The sequence below is a fragment of the Thunnus thynnus genome, chromosome 2 (genome assembly GCF_963924715.1).
Source record: "Thunnus thynnus chromosome 2, fThuThy2.1, whole genome shotgun sequence".
NCBI lineage: Eukaryota > Metazoa > Chordata > Actinopteri > Scombriformes > Scombridae > Thunnus > Thunnus thynnus.
In genome coordinates this window covers 31,039,875-31,067,455 of record NC_089518.1, presented here as the reverse complement: position 1 = coordinate 31,067,455, position 27,581 = coordinate 31,039,875, and the positions used below count along the sequence as shown (strand labels likewise).

Here is a 27,581-nt window from a genome sequence, read left to right as displayed (position 1 = left end):
AAGTGCTTTGGAGTCAAAGAAATCAAATCAAATACAATCAAATCAAATAAATAAAACAAAGTCACCAGATAAAATATACACAGGGAACAGACATAAGAGACAAATTAAAACATAAAATACCACATGTCTAAATGCCTGTCTGAACATATGTTTTTTTAGCTGCTTTTCTAAAAGGGTTTACACCCTCAGTGTTTGCAGGTCAAATTTGATTCGTGTTTGAATTCTTTCAATTATGAATTTAATGGGACAAGAGGAGATGGATGGCTTTGAGGAACCACTAGTGAGTGGACTGGACAAGGGTGAGATGTTTGCCATAAAATGTACAATCTTGTCTATAAAATATTTAAGAAAGTTATTGCAGCCACTGTTTGAGAAGATTGGCAGGTTAGAGGTGTTGGGAGAGACAATATAGTTTACAGTGTCAAACAGGACTTTAGGGTTTCTCTTGCTAGAAGAAATTCAATTAGAGAAGTAAGAAGATCTCTCAGCCTTCACCATATTGTTAAGGGTACCCATGAGTTCTCTGAGATGCAGTCTGTGTACTTTGAGCTTCGTGGCTTTCAGCAAGCGCTCAGTCTTTCGTCCGGATAGTTTCATTTATCCATGGGGATGGATTTTTGGAGATCTTTCTAAGTTTCAGAGGAGCCAATTTACACATAACACAGAAGAGCAGTGAGTATTAAATGATTGGACTAAAGTGCCCACGTTCTTATCCTTTAAAACAAACAAATTGCTGTCAAACACCATTGAAAATTGACAGCCGCAGCCTCATTTATGATACGGGTGCATCTCATATGGCAAGAAGGCTGAGACTCCAATGTAAAGCAAATGTCAAATAAAATACATTTATGGTCACCGACACATAAATCCTTAGAGCCAACAAATTCAATATCTATACCATGTGTAAAAACTCAAACTGTACAAACAAACCGACTACAAACTGTAGCGTTGCTTTTATCAGAACCATGACATCACAACCTTTTTTGGGACCAGTGGGGGGCAAATTCATTGAATGTAAGGCTAATGTGAACGTACCTCAAGCTTTTCGTCAAAGAAATCCTCATACAATCAACCTGACAGTTTATAGCAACTGTAACTGCTTTTTCAGACCACTATGTCCACGATGAGGAACATGCGCATTGTGAATTGGTATTTTTAAAGAAATAGTTCAGCATTTTGGGAAACTTAATTGTTTTTTTGCTGTGGGTTGAATAAGAACATTGAAATTTCTATTTAAGCAACAATTTATCTTTTCGCCTGGTACATTGGTGCTGTGTCTCCACTGGTTAGTTACATTTCTGGTTGTGTGCAGATTCAAGAAATGAGATACAACGTGTTAACTGGTTTGCTTTAGCAACTCCATCTCCTAGGAATTACATCTAGACACAACTAAATTGCAACAGTAAATATGTTTTGCTAGAAAAGTAATGCTGGCTGAATAATGCCAACATAATGAGAAAATGTTAATTAACACATTTGGCAAGTTTAAAAAATGTTGATACTGAACGTATGAGACAGTGTACCTAGATGTTTTTTTCCACCAAAATATCGTACAGTATCCCTCAGTAAAAACGACATTATAAAACTTTTTATGGTTATGTTTAGACACCAGCAGTACTGATCTTCTCGTCTAACTCTTGGCAATAAAGCGGATGACTGTATTTCTCAAAAAGTCAAACTTTGGGACTAACATCCAGTTGTAGCATCCACATTTTTTGCAAATGTGTGTTTTATAGCTTTAGAGCAGCACTTTCTCTATTACTGCCTGCATTGGTTACAATAATTACTGTCATGTAACATGTTTGACTGTATAGTCAAGGCTACTTCTGAATACAACTACAGCTTTATCTTGTTATAGTCTTGCTTTCTTTCTTTATTTTACTACTGATAAATGAAAGAGAAAATGTCGATTTGTAGTATTAATTTAATTATTATTTATGTAAGTCTTATGTTTCACTCTGATTCATATTGTTTAATCGGTTATGGGTTATTTCAAGTAAATTAAGACTTAAGTGTGTTGTACAGTATTGACTTCTTTAGTGAAACAGCCAAGGATACATTACTCTGTCAGAAAATATTGCAAATTTTGTGAGTGTACACAACTTGTTTCAGTGTTTGAGTCCCGCTCGTTCTCTTATATAAAGCTACTTGACTGTTAAACATTTTTTTAAACCAAAGGAAGGTAAGTGGGGCTGTATTAATAAACATTTAGAAATACAACCAAAGTCCTCGTTGATGTTTTTTGCATGTGGTCCTATGAGTCAGACATCCTTCAACCAAAATAAAGGGGGAAAGGCTATTTACTGCATTTATATGTATATCAGATAGTTTGATGAAATTGGTTATTGTGCTTTTCATAAAATTTCAAAATTTTGAAGTGGTTTAATGGACAGATAATTACATTTTCTATCTTAGCTAGCACTGCCCTGCATTATATTTCATTGATGTTCAATTATAAGGTGTTTTTAGGAGAATATTGACTATTGGTAATAAAATGATGGAAAAAAAAGATTTTAAATAATTCTTTCAAAGCATAAATATTCAAAGGCAATTTTTTAAGCCCCAAGGAAAGACTGCAGTCTTCAAAAACAGCAACCTTCAGCAGCAACATAATGGGTCTATGTCACCTGAGAGGTAAAACCCAGGGCAAAAAAACACAAGAACAACAACAACAACAACAACAAAAACCCTTAAAGTTACTTGTAAAAATGAATGATAACTTTATTCAGATAAGTTTATTTCACTTTTATCAACTCATCTTGTCTCTCATTTGGACTTTGGCAGCCGGGCAGTAAGATGACACCATTTGGAGAGATTTTTGTGGGTAAAACAAACAGACTTTCACATTCATTTTCACCCCAAACATGAATTTCTCTTTAAAATCAAGCAGTCTGTTGCATAAATTACTTTATCCATTTCCATTCCATTGCTATTTCATATGAAAATTAATTGCTATATATATCACAAAGAAACAGAAAAAGAAGTACTTTCCATTGTGTCCAGTTTATACTGTCTTTGCCCCACACCTGGTGGTAGTTTTTCAAGCATGAAATTTAACTTTACAATTATCAATAAACATACAAGCAGTCTATAAATCCTATAAAATGTACATTTACATGCATTCTTACTAAACCAGCAGCTCCCATAGTGGCAGCCGTTTACAGATGGTTCTTTAAGTTAAATATTCTCTCCTAATGTGATCCCCAAAGTACAAACTTTCTAACCATCTTGTTGTTGTTTTGAAAGTCAACACATGTTCATAGTTCAGGAAGTACTTTTGTGCTGCTGCCAGTCTGAATTTAAAGTGTAATTTTCTGTGCTTGTTCTGTGACAATGGAGGTTGAGGGCTGCAATCAATCAATTCTCCCAGCCTCTTTAGTTCAAATGGCCACTATAGTGTGTTTTAAACATTGATTGTACACAATATATCATTTATATACAGTCAATAGTTTTGAGTCAATCTGTAAATGGTGATGCAACACAAGCTGAACAACGTTCATAACACTGCTGAGTGAAGAAGTGCAGCAGACGACACTGACAGAGATGCAACCATCTTAAGACTGTAACCCATAGAGGGCAGTATAACACTTTCTGCAAGTAAAGACAGTGTTGCAATCACAAATTGTATATCATATTGTAAAAATAAATCCAGCCCTAGTGTAAAACAAATCTTCCACTTACCAGTGTGACAATGCTTTTCACCACAAAGGTATTTACAGCAGTAAATTATCATTACATATTATTAGTATATAGTATTAGTATTAGTATTAGCATACCAACTGGACACAAAATGCTCTTGTGTCTCCATAGTGGTATCAGCTACTGTTTTTTAATTAGAACTGGACTTTTTCAAACAATTTGTCTGACTAATTTATCAGTAATGCAACAATAATTCAGTGTTTATCCATTGTAAAGTGGTACTAGGTGTCCAGGTGGGACTGGAGAGTCGTTTGTCAGGTCAAACCTTCTTTCAGGCGGGTCAAGAGAGGAATCACCAAGCAGATTAGAGGCAAGATTTCTTAAGGATAACTTCTCACAGAATATATTTGCGTAAGATGTGTCTTTACTAAAAATGTAGCGACAGTGGTAAATTCTACACTCATGCCTACAATGTAAGTTATTTTTGCACCCTAATAATGATTGCACCTTAAACACTAGCCTCCCATGACACAGCAGGTTTGGTGTCATGCTCAATCTTGTGCACATTGCTGACAAATCTCAAAAGGTTAACCACAAAATTGACACATGAGACACAGAAGTAACTCTATTGGTCTTTTAACATCTTGAGACATCAACGACACCTTTACACACAAAAACACACCACCTCCTACATCCTGTCAGTCAGTCATTGTGAAAACTCCAACAGCAACACTGCAGACACATCACATTTATGCATTTAGTATTGAGACTGTGGGTTTTTCAAAATAAATGTTATGGATACAACTCAACTAAATGATACTATTATTGCCTTCCAAAATATTTTATATAGGATATTTTCACCAAAATATCAAATCGTGCAATGCAATATACACTTATAGTTGCTACAGCATTATTATATAGCATTATTATGGTTTTATAGTTATGTTTAGGTATCGGAAGAATTTGGTTAAAGGACGGGTTCACAGTTTTTCAAGTCTGTCTTAAAATAACAGTCAGGTGCCACATTCCTCTTGTTCATATGGACCATTAGAAGATCCCTAATGCACTTACAATGTAAGTGATGGGGGACAAAATCCACAGTCCTGTCAAGTTTATCTGAAGATAATATGAAGCTTCAGCTGTCCAAATGAGTCAAATCGACTGGATATCTTTCAATGTTACAGTCTCTTTAGTGCCAAAGTCCCTCTTTTTACTACTATACTTCCACTTTCACTGTTTTCACTGTTCATATGGGCAACCGATTGTTGTTTTAAGACACACTTGAAAATCTGTGAACCTGTCCTTTAATGTTAGATAAAGAAAGAAAGTCTTCAGTGACTAGAAGCACGAGACACAGTATGTTTATTGATATTTAACCGCTTTATTTGTTAAAAAAAACAATGCCAGTGAACATAATCGCAACAGCAAACACATACACACAACACAATTTGGAAAACAATTTAGAAGCATACAAATGTCATTTATCAAGTAACTTTCTGGGCTTTCATTGATATAATCTGATAAGTGTTATACCTGTGAAAGAAAAAAGCAAGAACACAAATACACAAACACAACTGTGATGTGCCGGCTTTGGCAGCCATTATAACCAAATTAAGTGGCAGTAAGTAGGTGGGAAGCCAGTGAGGGATCTAGTCCTGGTTGAATCTAGTCTAAGTGGTTTGTTTGGGCATCCCTGGTTTATCTTTATTACTCAGGTGCCCTCGAGCAAGGCACATAATCCCCAAACTGCAACGGTTTGTACAGTTTTATCACATTTTATTTGGTACAGCCTCCAAATGTGGGATGTTGGAAATTATGGGATGTATTTTTTTACTGAAATAAGACATGTTTCTACTGACACAGAACAAAAATAACTGTGTGCAAAACATTAATTACAATATATTGGCAACTTCTTACACTTATTTTTTGGCATTTTAAAATACAGTAAACTCACAAATACAGTAATGTGTACAGTAATATTACGTATTTTTGTTTTTTGGTCTTCAAGAAGATTAATTAAAAATACATTGACAGTAATGTAACACATTCATTCTGAAAGGAAGCTAATTTAATTTCACAAGGTTACAAAAAAGTCACAAATAATGAATAAGAAAGAATCAATCATACAGATATAAGCAAATAACTAAAAAAAAAAACAGATCTCCAGAAACTACATGATGTGTGAGGAGGTAGAACAACTTAAATGTGCAGTATGTTGTTCACTGCAGGCAGGATTAAAACCACTGAATAAGAACATGTCATGTTAAAATCACTTTCCTCCCTGAAACAAATCCAGTGTGAACGGGACAATGACAAAAACACATTTCTGGCCTCATGCAAGAACTACGCACATGAACAGACTCTTCCTCTTAAAATGCATGTACGCGTAATGAAAAAACATTTCTGGCATTCATCAATTTTCTCGTTCCTAGAATTTTCTCTTAGGTATGAACAAAAATTAACGAGTGGTCCAGACCTGTCGTATGTGTCCCTTTCTTCACAAGGGGAAAACTCTTGTTTGACTTACAATAAACAAAAATTAAATATATAACTAAAACAAACGTAATGCAAAATTAATATTATGTAAATCCATATTATCATCATCACAGCTGCCAATTTACTGAAAGCTTTTTTAGATTTTATGTTTTTTATTGGCCTATTTTGGCACCGCAATTTTTATATTTCAGTAGTTGTTGGAAACTTCTCTCTGCAGGTCTCTGTCCAGTATCATCTTGTGTTGCAACTGACAGTGTAACATCACTTACTGTAGACTATAATATTCTCTCCTCTAATATCTCTGTGACTGTCACATGACCACTTCTCATCGCAGATCCCTTTGCTTTAGAAAGACGTTTTATTAGCATCTAACTTCATGTCAAACATTCCTTCTTTATTTCACAGTGCAGAGCTGCTCTGAAGACAAGTTGTTGGCAGCTGGATTCATATTTTCAAATTGTTTCGGGTTTCTGCCTAAATTTGTTATGTTTGTCTGCTGATTTCTGAAAGCGGGACGTGCTGCACTGTGTTTTTACTCTTTGGGGACTTTTTTGTGAATGAAAATTGTCCACAGACTGAGCAGAACATGGAGCCTTATATGGCAATTTTAGGGGTGTGGATTATGCTAACGATCACATCTCACAAACGTCCGCCTCCTCATGAACAGGTGACATTCATCAGGCTGAAACGAGCAATTCACAACAAGTTCAGGCAGTTGAGAGAGTTTGTTGAATTTGACTTGGAACGCTTGTACAAGCAAACTTCAGAAAAAGAGTTTTAGGATAAAAATACGAAAATGTTTTTGCATGAGGCCCATTGAGAACTACAGTACGTCATTTCCCACAGTCAGTATAAATGATAAATGGCAAGATAACATCAGTAAAATTATTAAAGCTCTGTTGAAGGTTTCCTTGGTTTTGCCTCCTCCTCATTTCGTGGAACATGGAAGTCCACGTAAGGACACCACTTGGTGTTGAGGCACACCAGCTTCTTCAAAGTGGAAGTTTTGACGATATTGAAGCCTGTCTCTCCCCCAAAGGTGCTGGGCTTCCAGTAATCCGGGGAGCAGATAGGGTTTCCCATCAGGCCTTTCAGGGAGAAGGGAGCACCCATCTCTACCATACTCTCACCAAATATACTGCTAGGACGGGTCCTCTCCAGTAAGACGCCGGGGTAGAACTCCAAAGCATCTATGTCACCATAAAGTTCCTCTAAACCTCTGGCCATTTCTACATTATCTGTTCAAAAAAGAGAAAAAACTGTTTGTTGATTTATGATTACTGTAGTTAAACATGCTTCAGAAATACGCTGTTGTTTTATGAAGCTACAGACGAGGTCTATGCCTATGTTAGCATAAAGACTGGACACAAGGGGAAACAACAACAACATCTTATTTAATTAGGCTGCACAAAATACAGCAATATAAAAATACTCCATTACAAGTAAAAGTACTGCATGAAAAATCCTACTCAGTAAAAGTACATAAGTATTAGCAGCAAAATGTAGTTAAAGTATTGCAGTAAAAGTAGTGGTTTTGTCCCTCTGACTGATATATTATTATATATGACATCATTAGATTATTAATACTGAATCGTCAGTGTTAGAGCAGCATGTTACTGTTGTAGCTGCTGGAGGTGGAGCTAGTTTCAACTACTTAATATACAGTTAGATAGTTTAGTCCAGTGGTTCCCAACCTAGGGGTCGGGCCCCTCCAAAGGGTCACCAGATAAATCTGAGGGGTTGTGAGATGATTAATGGGAGAGGAAAGAAGAAAAAACAAAGTTCTGATACACAAATCTGTTTTCAGTTCATGGACTTTTTCTCTGATCTTTGATTTTTCAGTGAAATATTGGATTGTTTGAACATTTATTTAAATGAAACCATGTGAGAAGTTTAGAGGGAAAAATCACTATTTGGTGGAGCTGTTAACAACTCATAGACATCTGAAATGTGATCCTGACTACACACTGCTTTTTGTAAGACTTCAAAAGCCAAAAAGGTTGGAAATCACTGGTTTCATCTTTAACAATGTGTTGTATTTTAAAAGCTTGTTATATTATCCATTGTGTCAAATCTTCATCTGAAGAGTAGCTAAAGCTGTCAAATAAATGTAGTGGAGTAGAAAGTACAATATTTCCCTCTGAAATGTAGTGGACTGGAAGTATAAAGTAGCATAAATGGAAATACTCCAGTAAAGTACAAGTACCTCAGAATTGTACTTAAGTAAGTACTCTAGTAAATGTACTGTCCACCACTGGCTACAGGACAGCGTGTCTCATAGCCTTCAGACGTCCACAAATATGTCCAAACAATCCTCTCTAATATCCAGAATAGCTGCAATATCTTTATAGTTTATATTTCATTACACAAAAAGTGAGGAGAATTTAAATATCAGTTCAAATAGCAAATATCCTATAACCGGATACTGTACCTTTGTAGGACTTCACTAGGGGAGCAAGTTAAAATATCATTCCTGCTTACCAGTGAATTCATAAAAGGAGCTGTATGGTTTCAGGTTAAACCTCTTTCTGTATTCATTGAAAGGCTGCACACGCACTGCTCTGGACTCTCTGATGACCAATTCTGCCACTTTGAGCACTACTTCATGAGAGTTGTGACCTCCACCTATCTGAAACACAAAGAAAAAAGTTACTACAACTTCATTCTGATGCACTGACCACTAATACCATCAAGATGAAAAGCACTTTCCTTTGTTGCTTGACAGGCAACAAACTCAGCGATTAGCCCATCGCTACTCTTGCAACACTGCACGTATATGACACCGCTGAAAGACAGTATCTAAGAATATAACCTCTTTTAGGAAGTGATTATAAGAAGAAGTTTCCTTTAATGTGATATATTAAGAAACACTGTGGTTTAGTGGTTGTAAAAACATGTTGCGTTTCACCATCACTGTCTGAAAAAGGTCGTCCCAAAGTAGTTTAATGTTTCATATACTAGTGAGCAGAAAGGCAGGCAGGATGTGATAAATAGCAGAGACAAGAAGTCGTCTAAAAGTGTGTCCTACTATTATATTCTCTGTCTGCCAATTCAGGATATATTAGGCTACTCAGAAATACCATCATGTGGCATGTTGAGTTGTACTACTACTTGTTTAAGGATACTTCTTATGAAAAACATTACATCAATTAGACTGTATGTGCCATAGACAATGCTATCACTAAACACATTTCGGGCACAAAGGTAAGTGATAACAATAAGCCCAACTTTCTCTGAGGCATTTCCTGTCACTTTTCTGTTTCTCTACTGTGATAAATGTGTGCATAATGAGTCAGCAAGTTTACATTTTCATTATCTGTATCTGGCACAGATATGATTCATCTAATTTGAAGGATAGGTTCATAATGTTTCAAGTAAAACAAAACAATAAAATATTGGCATTGCACATTTCTGCAAACCACGGATACATTGAATCTCTATGTTTCAGCACATTTAATACCTAGAATATCAACATTTCTATAATACGTATCATAGCAAAAGTGAAACGGTTCAGAAGACATCTACATGAACTGATTACCATGTAAGGAAGAGGAAGGTTGAGAGGTTGGATAGAGAGTTAGTTACAAAAGCATAAAATCAGCAGGAACTGCTACTTACTTCCCGTTTCATCCGACAAAACCGGGTATTTTTAGCGAGATGTCGAGACATTTGCAGCTGTTTTTCTGGTAACAAACCTGATATTTTAACCCAAATCATGACCTTTTCCTAACCCTAACCAAGTGGTTTTTGTGCCTAAACCTAACTAGACCTTGACCACAGTGTTGTCACACCTTCATGCCGTGTTAAATGACACCTGAAAGGCTTAAAATGTGGTCAACACTGAAATGTAGAGACTCAGTTTCATACCACTTAATGTGTTTTGAATGTAAGTGATGGGCACAAAACTCATAGTCCTGGTTTTGTGCAAAAATATATTTAAAAAGTTGTCCAAATTAGTCAAATCAAGCAGATATTTTCCAATGTTATAACCTTTTTGGTGCAAATTTCCCTCTTTGTTACTATCCTTTCACTACCACTCAACAGGAAAACACAAAAGAGGGAATTTTGTACTTTGGACTTTGGAAGATATCCACTTAACTTGACTAATTTGGATGGCTGAAGACTCATATAAGCTTTAGATAAATGTATGAATATAATTTTGCACAAAACTGTACATTTTTTTGCCCCGTCCCTTACATTGAAAACGGATTAGGAAGGGATCTTCTAATGTTCAGTATTAACAGGAGGAATGATTACAGTAAGCAAAACCTTTCAGTGTTCATATCAGCACCTGACTGTGTTTCAATAGACTTGAAAAACTGTGAACTTGTCCTTTAAGGGTCAAAGATCCCCTCCAGACATGTTTTAAAAAATATATTAAAATGCTAAAGTGTCTGATGTGGTTTTTCCAATAACAAATATTTGCACTGGAGGTTTCAAGTTTCCACGTCACACTTGTGTAAGTTGCCTATTGGACCACGATTTGCTTCCAAACTAGTTGTGAGGTCACAAATCATGCTCGTAGGTATCCAAGCTCAGACTTAAGGTGAGCACAGATAAACTTTCCACCTTCAGCTGCAAACAGCCTTCTAGTGTCAAACTCTGCACGTATATCATTCTTCACAGTGAAGTGCAAACATTCAACTGAAGATACAAGAAGAAAAACACATTTTTGAGCAGAGGGCGTTATCGCAATCCTCCAGATGTGACCGAGTAATAATAATCTTCCCGTCCAAAAAAAGCAAATAAACTGATAAGACTTTAGCTGCACTTGTACCACTAACACTAGATTCTTGTACACGCTGAGCGAATGTTACTTCACTACCTGTCCTGCAGGCTGTCGCGAGAAAGCATCCACAAGTTTCTCTATCCCGTAATGCATGAGGAGCGAGGTGTTGTAGTGAAACTGAGAGTGCGGGATGTCATCTCCGTCGATTAGGAAGCTGTCAGGCATCAGCGGGTGCCAGTGATAGAGATGGCAGAACTCCAGGGCGATACGGTTGCTGTACTGGAAGCGTGCGTTGAAGAGCAGAGTGGGATCGAACTTCAGCTTCAGCCTGTAACCGCTCAACTGCTGCACGTACTCTTCTATTATAATGTTGATGATCTCACCTGGAGGGTGAAAAAGTCTCATCACTCCATGTCACACACTGAGACAAGCTTTATTGAAATGAAAAATATTTAAAGAAGCTTGAAGAAAGCAGGTTTAAAATGGTTAGTTAACACCTGGGGTGGACAAAATAATGAGAATACACAATGTTGTGAAGTCAAATACAAAACCACAGAATGTCCCCTATAAATATTAAACATTAAGTTACTATTTCATTTGCAACATATTTGTGATATATTCTCCAGTCCCTGTGTGTCATGGCAGCTTTGGGTTTCAGTGTTTTCTGCAGCTGATCTTTTGTTGCAGAAGAATTAAAGTAATACCAACTTTGCAAAGTACATTCGCAATTTTCATTTTAAAATATATTTAATGTGGGTTTTCTGACAAAATCTGCTGCTATCAGAAATATGAGCACAGCAACCGAAACGATTAACTTGACGGGGAGCAAAGTCATGAATGTCATTCAAGTTTGTGACAGGGCCAATTATATCCTAGTGATACTGACAACTTATATATACATACTTTGACTGCTCCCAGTAGCTTTAAAGGAACAACAATCATTGCGACTGTAAAGTCCAGGAGGCTCAGTAAAGGTGTAGAGATATGTATCTATTTACAAAAGTAATTTGGAGTTATTTAGAGATATTATTTTAAGTACTCACATGTACAAACCATTGTGAGTATAGTAACCTGAGAAGTGCACTTTGTCAAGCTCAGGAGGAAACAAACTGTCGATTACCACATGGACAAAGAGGAAGTCTTCTGGTGAAGGTTTCTGTGGTATGATTTGATAAACTCATATAATATGAGAAACTTAACCGAGAAAACCTGTACTTGGCAGCATGGTGGTGGTGTATTCATGCTCTGAGTTTGTTCTGCTGTCTTCTGGACAAAATAATGACTGAGGAAGAGATAATTACAACCTAAAACCATCAGCCACAAATGAATGTTGGAGGAAACTGGACTTTCCAATAGGTCGAAGACCATAATTACATGTCAAAACTGGTTTTAGAACAGTTAAATCAACTTTATGTGATGGCCTTCTCAAAGCCCTGACACAGATTTTGGTGTTTACATTTGGACTGAACTGAAAGGAAAATGTCTGTTACAAAAGCAAAAAGACATCTCTGCAATTAAAAACGTATTCTGTGGATTAATACACCAAATAAAAACAGTACTGCATGATTTCTGATCATTCTGTCACTGGGAAAGAAGGTTTTCCCACCTATGATGACGAGCCTGGCAGTCTGGAAGAGCTGCTCGTCGTCCCAGGTGGGATGTTCTGCCTTCAGGATGTCACAGACTCTGTTATGCTCCCTCAGCCATATGGTGGCGTACATAGTGAGGCCCGGCAGCATGCCATAAACCTCCTGACCAATGGCCAGCCGCTGGTCTTGAGGGACGTTTTTAGGATACAACATGTGCACAGGGGCTTCAGATACTAGAGGGGGATACATCTCACCGTTCACTAACTGTGGACAAACACAAAAAAAAAAGTCATCCACATGTGAGGAGAATGGTTAAAAGATAAATGATCATTCTTTTTATGTAATTCTTTCAAGCTATTTGAACTTCTCATTTTCTTTCACATATTTTAACAAACCGCCGCTGAGTAAAATAATATCCTCATGCAGAGCAGTTTTTAGATAAGGCTGGTTTGAGGAAATTCCGTCTAAAAGATCACAACTTGAAGCATGTCAAAGGCAATACGCTGAGTGTGTGATTGTAAGGGCTTTTTTTTTAGCTGAATCTTATCTGAAAAATGTACCACTACATTCTCAGAAGTTGACGTGACACAGGAAGTGAAAGTTATTTACAGTTAACACCCTCTAGATGCACAAGACGCAGGCACGTACATGCATGCCTGATACCCCGACTATATCCAGACCTTTAGAAACTATTAATGATATTAATTACTTTTGAATACTAAAATAAGTTGCATTTCAAAGAGTAAATGGACCTAGTTACTTAGGAGAGTGTAGGTGACTTTTGGAAGTGTCACTTTGTCAGCTGAAATGGAAAAGCTTCATTTACAGGAACACTTACAGAAACTCACTTATTTGCTTTCTTGTTGAGAGTTAGATGAGGAAATCAAAACCACTCAAACGTCTGTCTGGTAAATACAGTGTTTCTGCAGTTCACCAAGATAAGATTAAGACTTTGTGGGACCCTTTTAATACCGCATAGAATGCAATTTAATACCTGCTTCAAAATCATACCAGCAAAGTATAAAAGTATACTAGTAGGTAGCATATAACCTAGAACTACCGTATATTATTAAATACATTTTTCAGTACTTCCAAGTACTATATAATAACAATTCCTAATGATATAATTAATTAAATAAATGCGAACGCGTATGAGCAGCATAAAGTGGATACATTTTAATTAAATTAAAAACCAACACTTATGAGCACAGATGTATTATAAGATCTGGATACTGGATTCAAAGATGGCACCCAGTCAATCATGTTATGTTCATATGCATGAATACCTGATACTTCAGCTTTCCATCTTTATGAAGCCGGAGATGAAACTGTCTCATGAGATCGTCTCCATATATATTGCTCGCATCTACCTGCGTGAGTATCAGATTTATTATGATTATCAACATGTTTATTGTTTAAATGAGGTCTTGGTTGGAGGTGACCGTTGAATGTCAGTATACATGCGTCTCACCCCGTGTCCTAGAGCCTTGGTGAGGCCTCCGTGAGCTCCATGCTTTGTCTTGAAGAATTGATGGGTGAAGTGTTGCGCCATGAAGGCGAACATCAGATTGGTTCCCTGAGGATCTGGCCTGAACTTCTTTCTCTTAAAAAAACGCTCGGCCAGCACTTTGGGATCAGGGAGATCAGGTTTGCCTGCAGAGAGAGAAACGTGTCAGTAACGTGACACGATTAGATTAAGATTTCTCGTGGTGGAAAGTTGTCTGCGTGTAGTCGTGATGCTTAAAGGTCCCACCTTTAGTTCCCATGGGCAAAGGACAGTCTTTAGGTACAGGAGGTAGGAGCCGGGTGTAGTAGGAGAGGTTGTAGTAGGACTCCCAGCTGAGATAGCCATACTTAGTATTGTAGGTCGGAGGGCTTGGAATAAGATCACTTCTGACTTTGGGATGATAAAAGCACAAATGATGAACTAGCTGCATATTTTATCAATGCTGAGTGAATTAACAAGGCCAAAAGTTTGAAAATAAAACCAAGGTTTTTAGGTTTTCTTTGTCAGTGGATATGCTGGTTGAGCATCTTTCACTGCAATGAATGAGTCACCTCATCCATTATTGTATGTATTTTCATTGTGTGTAGTTTTTTGTAGTATTTCTGTACTATAGTTAAGGCAAACCCATTCTCATGACAACATCCTGTGCTTCTCAGAAAATGTCAACATGACATCATACCTCACTCAAAATAGCGTAGAACCCAGAAATATATATATATATAATTTTTTTCATGGTGACAAATTGACTTGTACGACTAAAATCCTGCCTGTATACAGCATACATACTGTGAGAATATTACAACAGAGAGGAACTGAAGGAAATGGTGGGAGTCTGTTTGTCGTCTTGATTTATCTTTTGTGGTCTGTGGTCTTGTGTGATTCTGCTGATCGTGAGACTGGAAGTCGATTCAGTGTTATGGAGATAATCTTAACACCTACCTGTCAGCACAAATCTCATAAAGGTATCTTGCAAGAAAGATCTGTTGATAAGCTCCCAGAACCACTGGAAGTGTGTGAGGATGTAGTGAACCACCGCAGGGCTGGGCTTTAGCATGAAGCGGATCCTGGTCCAGAACTCCGCTACGGACAAAATCAACAATAAACATTTTTTGAGTAACACCTGAGGATTTTTAAATAATTTATTAACCATTAATAACACCATAAGTTACAACTTGAAACCCTTTATAAAGGGTGTCTCATTATAAAGTATTGCTCATGTTTTAAAGGATATGTCTGGCTATTTTCTTCTTATAGTCAACAAATCTGATGAGTCTCATATATCGTATTCCTCTGTGCTGTAGACCTCCATTGTTGTTCAAAGACTTTTACAAACATGTGAATGAGCCACACTGCTGCACTGGGTGACATGTTCCATGTTCCCGAAGTGTATGATTACTTTAGTTTGTTAAGTAGCAGCTCCAAAGACTAATAACAGTGTCAAGTTTTCACTCTCCAGAAAACCGTGACTATGCACTTAACTTAAATTTACAATGTCTGGATCAGAGTCTGATCAATACAACGAGCATGAAAAAATGGTGATTGATTACTGTAAAAGAGAACGCAAGGTGGCCTCTTCTTGACATGGAAATACTTTCTAGAAAGTGAAAACTTGACACCGTTGTTACTCTTTGGAGCTGTTTCTAAACCAACTATAGTAATCATGCTCTTAGATTGTGTTTTTAGTAGTTTTTAGAGAACAATAGAGATCTACAGCACAGAGGAATGAGACATATCAGGCTTTACATACACACAAAATACACATACGTAGGATCAATTCATTGTTGTTTTGGTTCTGCACATGTCGACAATAAGAAAAATATTTAAAAAATTGCCAGCCATATACTTTAAATAATATTTTAAAAAAGAGTCTGATATCTGAACCCTGCCTCTGAGTGTTGTGATGCAAACCAAAACGATCTTATCTTCTTTCCGGCGGAAACTTCCTGTCTTATCTCTCTTTAAAAAGTACCTTACATTTATTATCTCATCAGTACCTCTGTAACCTCTGTTTTGAAATCGCACAGACTAAGGATTAAGGGTTAACAAGGAGCATTTGAGAGGTTGACTAGAGGATTACCTGGAAGTCACTTGGGCTGTGACTGTTATACAAACCCACATTTCGACACACAGGTACACAGATTTTTTTGGAACTTACGAACAGTGCAATTTTCCCCGTAGAAGCCAGTGCGAGTGCAGTCACATTCGTAGCCGTCTGTCCCAAACCTCACACACACTCCTGAGTGTTGACAAGGGTAGTAGCAACAGGGATTCACTGCAAACGAAGACGCACAACGATAACGATACAATAAACTTTATTGTCCCGCTCAGAGAAATTTGTCTTGGACTCTGTAGCTGCACCATGAATGCCTTGACGGCCACAATGACACAAACGATACAACCTCAGCCATACCAACACCAACAACATAACATGACAATATTGCACATAACCCGTAACGTAACACTTACATATTGCCATATTGCACACATCCAATAACATAATACATACATACACCCTATAAAAATTCATGCTAAAAGATCACCATAGTAAAAGCACTGTAAAATTATTTAAAATTATTGCACAAACTTCGGCCTCAAGCAGCATTGTTAAGAAATGTAATGGAGGTTGGAACAAATGAATTCTTAAAACGGTTGAGTTTGCAGTGAGGGACTCTGTATCGTCTGCCTGACGGTAGGAGGTCATTCTCTGAATGAGGGATGTGAGAGGGGTCATTTACTATCCTCAAACTTGCCTAAAAACAGTTTGTTGGTAAATGAACTGCAGGTTCTGGTGGTTGCTTTTTCCAATTACCTTCATGGCCGTGTGAAACCAGATGAGCAAGTTTAGTTTTTAGTTTTGCTGTGAGGTTGCCATACCAAGATGACATCTCATATCTGATTAAACTCTCTAGCACTGCCTGGTAGAATAAAAACATGATGCTTTTGTCCACCCCATATACTCTTAGTCTGAAGTAGAAAATACAATCTCTGCTGTAGACGAGAACACAAGCTTTCAACATGCACAGACCAACAGACCCGGTTCTGCATGTGGATCCAACCAGTTTATTCATACTGTAGCTCAATATCACACAACAAAGAACTTTTAACAGGTGAAAAAAGGAAAAAGATCATCTTGCTTTATATGACTGAACCTCAGGTATACTGTAATCTAATTAAATGGTTGATTGTATCTGAAGTGACTGTGAACAGATGGTGTCATGATTCAAGGCGATAACGAAAGCAAATGTGAGAAACCAAAGACAAACACAGACAACATGCAAGCGATGCACTAATAGACATACAACAAAGCACCTCCCTACAAGGTTAATAGTTCAATTTTAGGGTTAAGATATGGTTAAGGTTAAAGTTAGATTTAGCATGTGTGCGTGAGAGCGTCTGTAAAGACTTTTCTACACATCCCATGAAATCCTGAAAGCTAAAGACAACCCTAAACATACATTAAATCACATTAACGCTACCCCCAAAACATAGTGGTTACCATATCAGACTGTGGTTGTGTTACTGTGCGAGTGCTCTTAATAAAACCTCCCTGCATATACACAGATTTTTAAAAAGCTTACAGCTCTTTGAGACTGAATATCAGTAGTGAAATGTACATTTACTCTTAATGTACTGTGTTTGAGTACTATTTTAATGTACTTTACAAAATTATTTCCATTTTATGCTACTTTATGCTTCCACTCCACTACATTCAGAGGGACATATTGTACATTTTAGTGCACTACATTTATTTTACAGCTATAGTTACTACTTAGGTTTCAGATCAAGACTCAAGAGAACTTTATAATCAACGCATCAACGTACAAGTACACAGTAGGGATGAGGTTTTGTTACTAATGGGGCTACATTTAACATTTAAGCAGCGCAAACAGATTTTAAAACAGTAAAACAGATTATGTATTTTACATTTTTTATTAATTTAGATCACTTTTTACTTTTTTGGGGTCATTTTCTGTTGATCAATGTCAGAAACAACATTAATTCCCTTTTTATTCCATGTTGCAAGACGATAAAACATGAAAAATTCCAAGAGATGTGAATACAGGCACTGTATATCTGCAAATATATAATAAATATAACACTGAGTGAGGCCATTTTACATAATGAGTATTTTGAAGGCAAGGCCTTCTTGTAAAGGAGCATTTTTGTATTGTGATTTTGCTACTTTTACTGAAGTAAAAGATCTCAGTACTTCTTCCAGGAACTGGTGAGATAAAGTATAATAGTGCCTCTCCCCCCTAAGAACCTCCCTCCCCATATCTTTAACCCTCCCTGCTGTTGTAATATGACTTCCTGTCTTCCACTTATACTTGCAGAAGTTCTGTGAGATAATGAGACACTGCAGCTTTTTCTTCCCCATTAGCTGTGAAACAGCAGATAAGCATGTTCATAAACAACCAATAAATGTAGGTTTCTGAGAAAAGAAAGTGTATAAATGCATGCATGTTGTTATAAATAGAATAATTGATCTCTTCTTGGGAAGCTCAAGAAGTCCCAAATATTTTGATTTAGCTTCTTAATGCAGAAAAACACAAATAATTACCAAAAAATTAGCTTATAAATCAACTTGTTGCATACAGTATTTTCTGAATTTAAGCTGCTCTGCACCAGTAAAGTCCAGTCAATTTGGGCTGAAATTAAAATACAAGTCCATTCATTCAGGAATATAACCTATCCCAGCATGCACTGGGCAAAGAGGGATCGGGGGAAACACTCTGGATGTCTCTGACAGTAGATGATATAGGCTATATCATGGAGTTAAAGTTGCACTTAAGTTCAAACAATGTAAACCTCCTTCTGTGCAAAAATGTAGAAGCTTCAGTCGTCCAAATGAGTCAAATCAAGTAGATATCTTTCAACATTACAGTCTTTTTAGTGCCAAAGTCCCTCTTTTTGTTACTATACTTCCACCACAGATCAACAGGGAAACACTGTCTGAGGAACTCAGACTGCTGAAGCTTCATATACGCTTCAGATAAACGTTTAAGGGTGATTCTTCAATTCAGGGCACTTTTGACTTCTGGTGTTCTTTAATCTCTGTTTTTTTCTATTTCAAAAGGCTTATCAATTGGTCTGGAACAAAGATCTTAGCATTGCTTTGATTGTACTTCATGATAATTTTGATATTTTCAAAGTTGTCATAGCAACACGTCATCACCATCACAAAAACAAAACACTGATTTTAATAAAAAATGATTTGACAAGCAAAGTTTTCACAATCATTCCAGTAAGTACAAAACATGCTCTTTAAGAATCATGTTCTAAATATTTGTAAGTACATTTAAAATACATTTTAACATGTTCTCACTAACTTTTTAATATATTGCCTTGTCTCAACAATGAAATATTGCGTAATAATCAGAATATTTGAATTGCAATGTATTTTTTTTCAGAAAATACAAATTTAGACTTTTTAACATTAACACAATGATTGAGGTAAAACCCAAGTTAACAAAAAAGTAACATTTTCTATCAAAAAATGTCTTGTGACAGTAATGACAATGTATTCCGGTAATGACGACATGTTTTGGTAATGACATAAAAATTAACACTTGTGTTTTTTGTTGTTTTTACAACTAACGAAAGATAAAGAAAATACTACTTTTTAAAAAGAACACCTTTTGAACACTTAACCTTCCATTAAAACGAATCACTTGGTAAACTACCACAGCATTGCTTATGTAATATCTTCTTTGGGCCTGCTGGCTCATTTCTGACATAAAAAAGGATCAAACGAGAGAATTGGCATGCTCAACTCAAATGTCCCATATGATGGGTGCCAATCCAAAAATGATAAAATAGAACATAAAGTTTTCAGCACTCTCAAATAAGTGTGCAGCATTTTAATTCATGCACAGCAACAGTGGCGTGACCCATATTAAACAACAGTCAGGGACCTGCCGGTGATTATCAACCAGCTTATACAAATCATCGGAACAATGTCCTAAAAAGACAAATACTAGTAAGAAATACAGTATAGTAAGAAAAATAGTATTTAAGTCAGTAAAAAACATATGTCACATTCTGTGACTGCAACAACCACATAAGTAACCAATTGATTTTACACACTAGCGATAAGAAAATGCACTTAACAATATAAAAACTCATCATGTGCAGAACCTAAATATGACTTGGGGTTTTATGATGAGAACTGTCAGAAATATCAGGTGAAGCTTCAAGAATGGGCGCTTCATTCTCATGTTCTTCCTGACCTATAGAAGATATGGGAGGTGTGTTTTCAGCTATATAACTTTGTATCGTCTCTCTGTTCTTATCACTGGCCCTTTTGTTTCTTTGGTTAACTTTCCACTCTTTGCAGAAAATTTTGGCTAAGTTTTAGACTTGCTAAGCTAACTGGTTACCTAGCATACAATGTACACTGAATATATGTAAATAAAGTGAAATTTCCCATTAATGAATTAAAATACTCAAATAGTAACTTGTTTGGTAATGACGCCTAATAAACACTCTCAGATCAGGATGTATAAAACATCAAATTACTTACATGTATGGGCATAAAAAAATCAGACTTCTGCCTCATGTCTGGGAATCTTCCTCCGGAGCATCTAATTTGCATGCAACAATGTAAGTAACTGTTTGTAAAAACTTGATTGCTCCCTAAAATGTTGAGTGTGATGGTAATGACAGGCGTATGAGGGACAGTGATATTTAACTATAAATAAATTGCAATTTGAACAAATATAAACTATATGAATTTGAAAAATGTCTTTTTAAGTTGTTATGAGGAAATGCAAAGTAAAGTTTTCATGAATTTAGCACTTTTTATTGCTTTATTATAGAGGGGATGTCAAAAAGTCTGGGTTGGGGACAAGCCCAAAGCAGTGAAATTCTTACACATTTGAATTTTCAACACACTGAAAAAGTATTAAAATGTCATCATTGAGATACAGTTATTTTTTTCATAGCTACTACAACCTAACCTTAACAAAGACAATAATTGTTTTTTCTAAAAAAACATTTTTTCTTGAAAATCTACCCTGGGGACAGAAAAACTCCCTTAATTGAAGAATCACCATTAAATGCATTTTTCACAAATCGACTGCGTGGACACTGTGTGGATTTTGGTCACCATAACTTACACTGAAAGCACATTTGAGGAGGATCTTTTAACAGCCAGGATGAACAGGAAGAGTTTTTACAGTGACCTCACACCATCCCTATACATTTTTTTGATTAAAAAAAAAAAAAGATATCGCAAGACATGTCTGTGTCCAATGAAAGTGAAGCTGAAGTGGGTTTGACCTTTTGGCAGCGGATGGTGTCCTTTCAGGAAGCCTCAGGGAAACATTGTGCAGTTAGACCACTCTTGTTAGGGGAATATCCTGCATGCTGGGATGCATTACTATCACCATAGTCAATTACTTTACTATCAATAAGTGGATCCCAGAATCAGGTCCTGAGGAAACGCGTGTCACGCGCGTCTCACGCAAGGTTGCTACGTCGCTTCATCTAGAGATTCGAGGTCTCACCTATTTTCTCCGCGTGACGCGCGCGGTTCTCAGCAGAAATAGACAGGGAAAACGAGAAAGATAGGGCTGCCAGTGGCAGAAGCGCCGCAGCAGACACGCTTCCAGTGTGGACGCTGCAAGCGTGAGAGACGCAGCAGTTCAGCGACTCACACGCACACGCGCTGCTCACGCATCCAGTGTGGCCCAGGGGTTACTCTAGAGACTCCTTAGAGTCTGGTTCTGTATTTCATAGTTGCCATTGTCCACCAGATGCCCTCTGACCTTTCTGTTTTGTGAAGATTGGACTGTGTGAGAGAGGGCTTGTTTGAGTCGGACTTTATGAGGGACTTCTGGCTTTATGTCATTTTGGTTGCCTTTATTGGTTGGACTGTGCTCATTGTGTTTTTCCTCCTGTGTTCATGTAGGCCTACTCCTCCTTACACATGCCCTCCGTTCATCCTCACTAGCCCTCTCCTTATCTCAGTGTTCTTCCTCAGTCTGCTGTTACCTTCATACTTGCCCTTATATCAGTCTGGTCAGCCCTGCTCCCAGTCTATCAGCTCCCAGCCTGCCCCTGTGTCTTATCACCGGTTCCTTGTTGTCTGACTAGTTAAGTTCGTATTTAAGGTCTGGTTTTCAGTTGAGTCTTCTAGGATCATTTGTTCAGTTTCCTGCCTGCACTCCTGTTTGCTGTTCATGTGTTCGTCAATAAAGGTATTCTTCAGTTCCTTGTGCCTGCCAAGTCTCTGCATTTCGGTCCACCTGCTCCGTGAATCATTCATGACAGTTTGCTAACGACCGTTACTAATTTAAGATTGGAGTTGAGCTCACTCAGGTAGATGACGTCAACACATCGTAGTGGACGCTGGAAGAACTGATGTTGCTTAGCAACGGGGAACTGTTCTTTTTTTAACGGACAAAAGTAAATTAATCTGCTCTCTTTACTTCAAAATTACGTTTAAAATGTTACGAGCAATGTCGGCACTGCAAATATGCGTATCTATCTTTGTTTTCCCATAAATTCATGACAATTTTGTCCCATAATTTTGAATTCTCAATCTAGTTAACTGTCACAATGATCAATTGTGACGAAAAATAAAAGTTGCTTACCAACACTTGAGTCACTGGCACATAATAAGCCCTCCAGCAGCAACAAAAACACCCAGATGGACAAGATGCTGAACCCTACAGACATTAATAACAGTTGGGAATTAGAAGTGTAAATATCATCATTTTCAGTAGGCAGGTGTTTTGTTAAATAATTTTTGAACGTTACCTTTCATGACTTCACGGTTCACGGTTCACTTTATGAGAGCTCGAAATTAAATTATCAAAAAAAAAAAAAAAGATTCAGTTTTATTCTGTTTCTAAAAAGCAAATTGAGAAACAGCAGTAGGTTACTCTCCATACCAGCCCTCACTGACAAGGTCTAAAAGGTTGTAGCGTATTACTTTAAATATTGAGAATGGGCGGCTACAAAGTCCCCACTACTTCCTCAAATTAACCCTCAAGAAATTTAAAGAAAGCCCTCTGCAAGCGGCTCCAAATTATCTTGATTTTTTTTAAACCGACACTGGTGTGGCTCAGCAGGGACAAATCGTTCAAAGGATGATGTTTAAACCCATTTAATGTTTTTTCTCAGAGTAAAAAGATCCGTCTCCAAATGAAAAAACATAATTGTTTTTTATATGTCATTGATATCATTGCAGTGACAGGAGATAACGCAGTGGTGCTACACGGGACAGTTTCAAAATGCTCTATCCCCACCTGCTGGCAAACATATACAACAACTAGTCTTCATTAGAGTAAGCCCATTCAATTTATATTTTGACTGATGCATGTACTCACAAAACACTCCATTACCATTGACCACAATTTTGTGTCTGTAAGATAATACTCCAAATAATTATCTTCATTTAATTTTTAGAGTGACCTTCAGTTTAAATGAGATGATTACTTGCATTTCCTGACTTGTATGAAAGATTTAATATTTGGTAACTTAACAGTGTAATTCCATGTAGAATAAGTAGCACTGATCTAAACACACACAGAGGTTGGACAGAAACAAATCTGCTACTTTTTCATACAGAGGAGTTTTTTCTCCAGGTGTGTGGGCCTGAGTGCAGTATTGTGCAGGTTTAATAATTAATTAACAGGAACCTTGAAATGACCTTTAAAATTTACACCTGCAGTATATATCAGCATCTAAAAATGGGAAAGGCGCACACTCCAGTGGTGGAAAGTAACTACTTACCCAAGTGCTGCACCTCAGTACAATTTTTAGGTAATTACTTACTTTACTTGAGTATTTCCATTTTATGCTACTTTATACTTACACTCTCTTACAATACAGAGGGAAATATTGTACTGCTCTAATGTTTGGATTAAAATTTTACATAAAATAATATATAATAAGCTTATAAAATACAAAAAATAAAGATTAAACCAGTAGTTCCCAAACTTTGTGTAGTTGTGGCTCCTTTTCATGTTACAGATATTTGTGTTTCATGCATTTCATATTTGCTCCACCTAATAAATATTTGTTTGAGGCCCAAAGAGGTAAAACTTTCCAATTTTTTGCAAAAAAGCTAAGTTTGGAGAAAAGTCTCAAAATTGAATCCAAGTTTGTGTATCAGAACTTTGTTTTTTCTTCCTACTTTATATATCAGATAACAGTCGCAGTCATAGCAGAGGAGTACTTGTACTAATCTTGTAGTGTATGAGGACTGTTCCTATTTCCAGAAGCTTGTTCTGTTGGCTTCACTTCTTCCTGTCTCTTCATACTCTGATCCAAGGGCCTGGAAACACCCTGCAGAGGTCAGCAGTCCATCATAAAACTAACACACCCTGACAGAGACACTGACACTAATTGGGAATCTGATTTGTGTCTTTGAAGGGGAAAAAGAGAAAACACGAAAACTCGTTTGCAGCTGAGGAGGCTTCCTTTTAAGAAAAAGTGAACCAAACAATACAGCAGAGTTGCCAGGTGCTGATCCTTGATTCGTTCCCACGGAGACATTATCTGAGCCAAACCTGTGTGAGATTTTTGCCTGTTGAAGTAACTCTCCGGAGTAATTTCCCGCATACTGTAGCAATTTTAGGGCTTAGCCTGTCTGCTGCGTCTTTTTTTGTTGCAGATAAGTTCAATCTTGATAAAAAAAAAAAAAAAGTCATTTTTTTTTTAACTTTGCAAAACTCAGACTGAGGCGGCTCTCTTTGAAGCTTGAATCCATGTTACTGAATATGTTTTTGGATTCAAATAAGGTCATTATCAAAGTGATTTGTTACCACAACTGCTGTAATTAAAGTTAGCTTGTCAGTCACAGTTCTCTAGTCTCACATCCTAAATGTCTTCTTTGAATTCTTAATATTTATCTAATAAAAATCCATCTGCTTAAAAATTTCAGCAAGTGGTTCATGTGACGAGGTTTGCTTTCCACATCTTGTCATCTTCAAGGAGAGTTCAGGGCAGTGTTGTGCCTCACATATCATTTTAACCCAAAACTGAATGAGCTCAGCTTCTTCTTCTCAGAGATTGTATTGTATCGTCTGCCAAGTTTGGTCAGTGTGTGTTAAAGGGTGTGTGTGCAGCCCTGAGGATTGAAGACAAAGAGATGATCCAGCTGCTCCTAAAACTATACTAGGTATCTTATAATTTCCTTCTGTTATATATTAATATATATTTTCAATCAATTGAGACCATAAAAGTGTTTAACAGGTTTGAAAATAGATTTTGTTGACAGACAATTTAGCTACATTTAAAAAAATGTTGTCATTGTTTGGGAGAGTAGAAATGGGGACGTAGATGTAAGGAGATGCCTTTGAGTGCAGTGGGAAATTACAGCTCACGTTAAACATACCCAGCCAAGATCCATAATCCATCCTCTTCTAGGAAAACCCCTAAAAAATGGGATTACTTTTTCTTTTTGGCTTAAGCAATGATACTCTGAGGTAGCTGTGGTGGTAAAACATGTTGATAATAAACTGTAATGCTCCCGTCATATCAGAAGAAGCAGGGGAACAGAGTGATGTCATACTTGCATGCAAGATGGATTTTATTTGTAAATCCAAAATCAGTCACAAACCATTTACACATGTTTTTACAGAAATAAAATCCTGGATTTCCCCCTTGAAATCACTGCATTACTAATTAAAACATAACAATTTAAATATATATATATATATATATTTTTTTTTTTCCTATTTATTTCCTATTTCATTTTCATTTCTTTTCTTTTTTGTGTGTGTGTATTTATTGCTCTTCGGTCTTATCTGCTTCCTGCCTCACTAGACTGTTTCCCGCACTGCTGTAACTTTGCCCTCTGGGGATCAATAAAGTCTTATCTTATCTTATTTGACAGATTTAATTTACAATAAATCCTCAATGACCTGGATGATCATGAGGCTATGAGGGCATGTTTTCCAACCTCACATAAATCAATAATGCTGCATGCTTTGTCTTTTTTTTTTTTATTAATTTCTTTGTTCAATCCAAAGTTGTGATCAGATTTTCAGAAATCAATATTAAGTTTTGTACTTGCTATAGATTTTCTTCATGTCATTTGCCACTGCAACACAACAGCATCAGGTTTGTAGCCTGTGTAAAACTTTGAGAGAGGAGTAAGTAATGAGGAGCACTTGAATGCAGCACACTATTTTTACACCTCCCAGTGCTTAAATTAGATGCTTTCTGGGAACTGTAGGCATAGTTCGAGTGGAAAGACAACTCTTTTTTTTTTTACAGCTAACGCTCATCCTTCTTCCAAACTGCATCACTTAACTCATATTTTCACTTTGAATAAATTTAGAAACCACAAATATCAGCACGTTGTTGGTTTTCTTTTATTTTCAGCGGTTTGCATTTTGAGTGTTTAGCCTTTAAGCTTCATAGCTGAAAACTTAGAGCATCCGTACATCAACCTTTAGTGGACGTTCAGTTTACCGATCAACTTCAAACAGCAACCTGTATTTGAATTACACTCTGTTTCCTAGACATGTTGGCCATGATTGATTTGAAAAAGAATGAGACGCATCAGGAACTAATTATCAAATCATCATTTCCCGCCTTACAAGTGCCTGTAAAGGACTCCTATCTGCGCCGGGCTTGTAGACGTGCTGCTGGTTGCCATGGTGCTGCTGGCACAGGCTGCAGGCCAAGCCCTGTTGCTTCCTATAGCATTCCTGGTAATTGAGATCAGATGCTCCTCTGAGTGGAACCTGGACTGGGAGTAACCTGGAAGCATTTATTTTATGGAGAAGATGTTTAGTTAAGCCATGCTCCCGCTCTAAATGAGCCTCGGTGCAGCTCCGGTGATGAATACGATTGGTGAAAGCACTGAAGGCTGGTTCCTGACTTCTTCCTTCCCCTGGATCAGGTTACAGATTAGCAGACTTCCTGTCCAGTTGTGGAACGGGCCAATCCAACTGACGGAGCGGCGATGGGGGTACAGGCGAGGGCATCGTGTGTTATCTCAGATGGGGTTTTTGACAGAGCCCCACAGCAGTGGATCCTTGCACAGCCCTTCAGGTATCATTTGTTAAACCAGCTGATTGTAGAGGAGAACAGACCTCATCTGGAGCCAGCTGGTGGTCCTCACAGGCAGCGATAGGCCGACTTAAAGCTGCAAAGATCAATATTTTTTACATAAACAATGGATCAAATGGCTTTTTATAATGTGGGGAGAATGATCACCCAAGTCTGCAGTTCATCTCAGCTCTTTATAACTGTTTAGTCTGTTTAATCTCATTGTTTTGGTTCTCTACCCAAGAACTTTACTCTCATCAATTGGTTTCCAGCCACAGCAGGCAACAAAAAGCTTCTAAAAACCCTCTGAAAACCACCTGCCCAACACCAAACTGCAGACAGACAAAGATTGCGACGAGCTGCTGAACATGGGGGAACATTTAGCAGCTAAAGTCTCATTTTTCTCAGGAATTGGTGGAGAACAGAAGAGTAAATACTGGTCTTGCATTTGTCAAGTCTAGGTACGCTATGCTAAGTTTGCCCTGTGTCTTCTTAATGTGTAAATTGTTTGCAGACAGCTTTATGAGGTAATATGTTAGCCGTGTTTTTAGCTTGTTCCTGCTGCCCCCAAGTGGCCAAAATAATCAATGAATGCATATTTTGAATAAGT

The 27,581-nt window shown here is 37.2% G+C and overlaps 1 protein-coding gene across 2 annotated transcripts; it reads right to left on the bottom strand.

The window, feature by feature from the left end:
- Positions 1-5,006: 5,006 nt before the first annotated feature.
- ptgs1 (prostaglandin-endoperoxide synthase 1) lies at positions 5,007-22,899 on the bottom strand. 2 transcript variants are annotated; one of them, XR_010932147.1, is made up of 12 exons: positions 22,724-22,899; positions 22,558-22,632; positions 16,116-16,232; positions 14,900-15,040; positions 14,207-14,350; positions 13,925-14,106; positions 13,740-13,823; positions 12,471-12,717; positions 10,961-11,247; positions 8,617-8,764; positions 6,561-7,373; positions 5,007-6,115 (listed from the first exon to the last, which is right to left on the bottom strand). XR_010932147.1 is itself a non-coding variant. In XM_067616178.1 (11 exons), the coding sequence occupies exons 1-11, from the start codon at positions 22,728-22,730 to the stop codon at positions 7,024-7,026; spliced, it is 1,782 nt and encodes a 593-aa protein (XP_067472279.1). In that variant the 5' UTR covers positions 22,731-22,899; the 3' UTR covers positions 5,007-7,023. The 2 variants fall into 2 exon arrangements, 1 of the variants encoding a protein (XP_067472279.1); XM_067616178.1 differs by having other exon boundaries at positions 5,007-7,373.
- Positions 22,900-27,581: the final 4,682 nt, after the last annotated feature.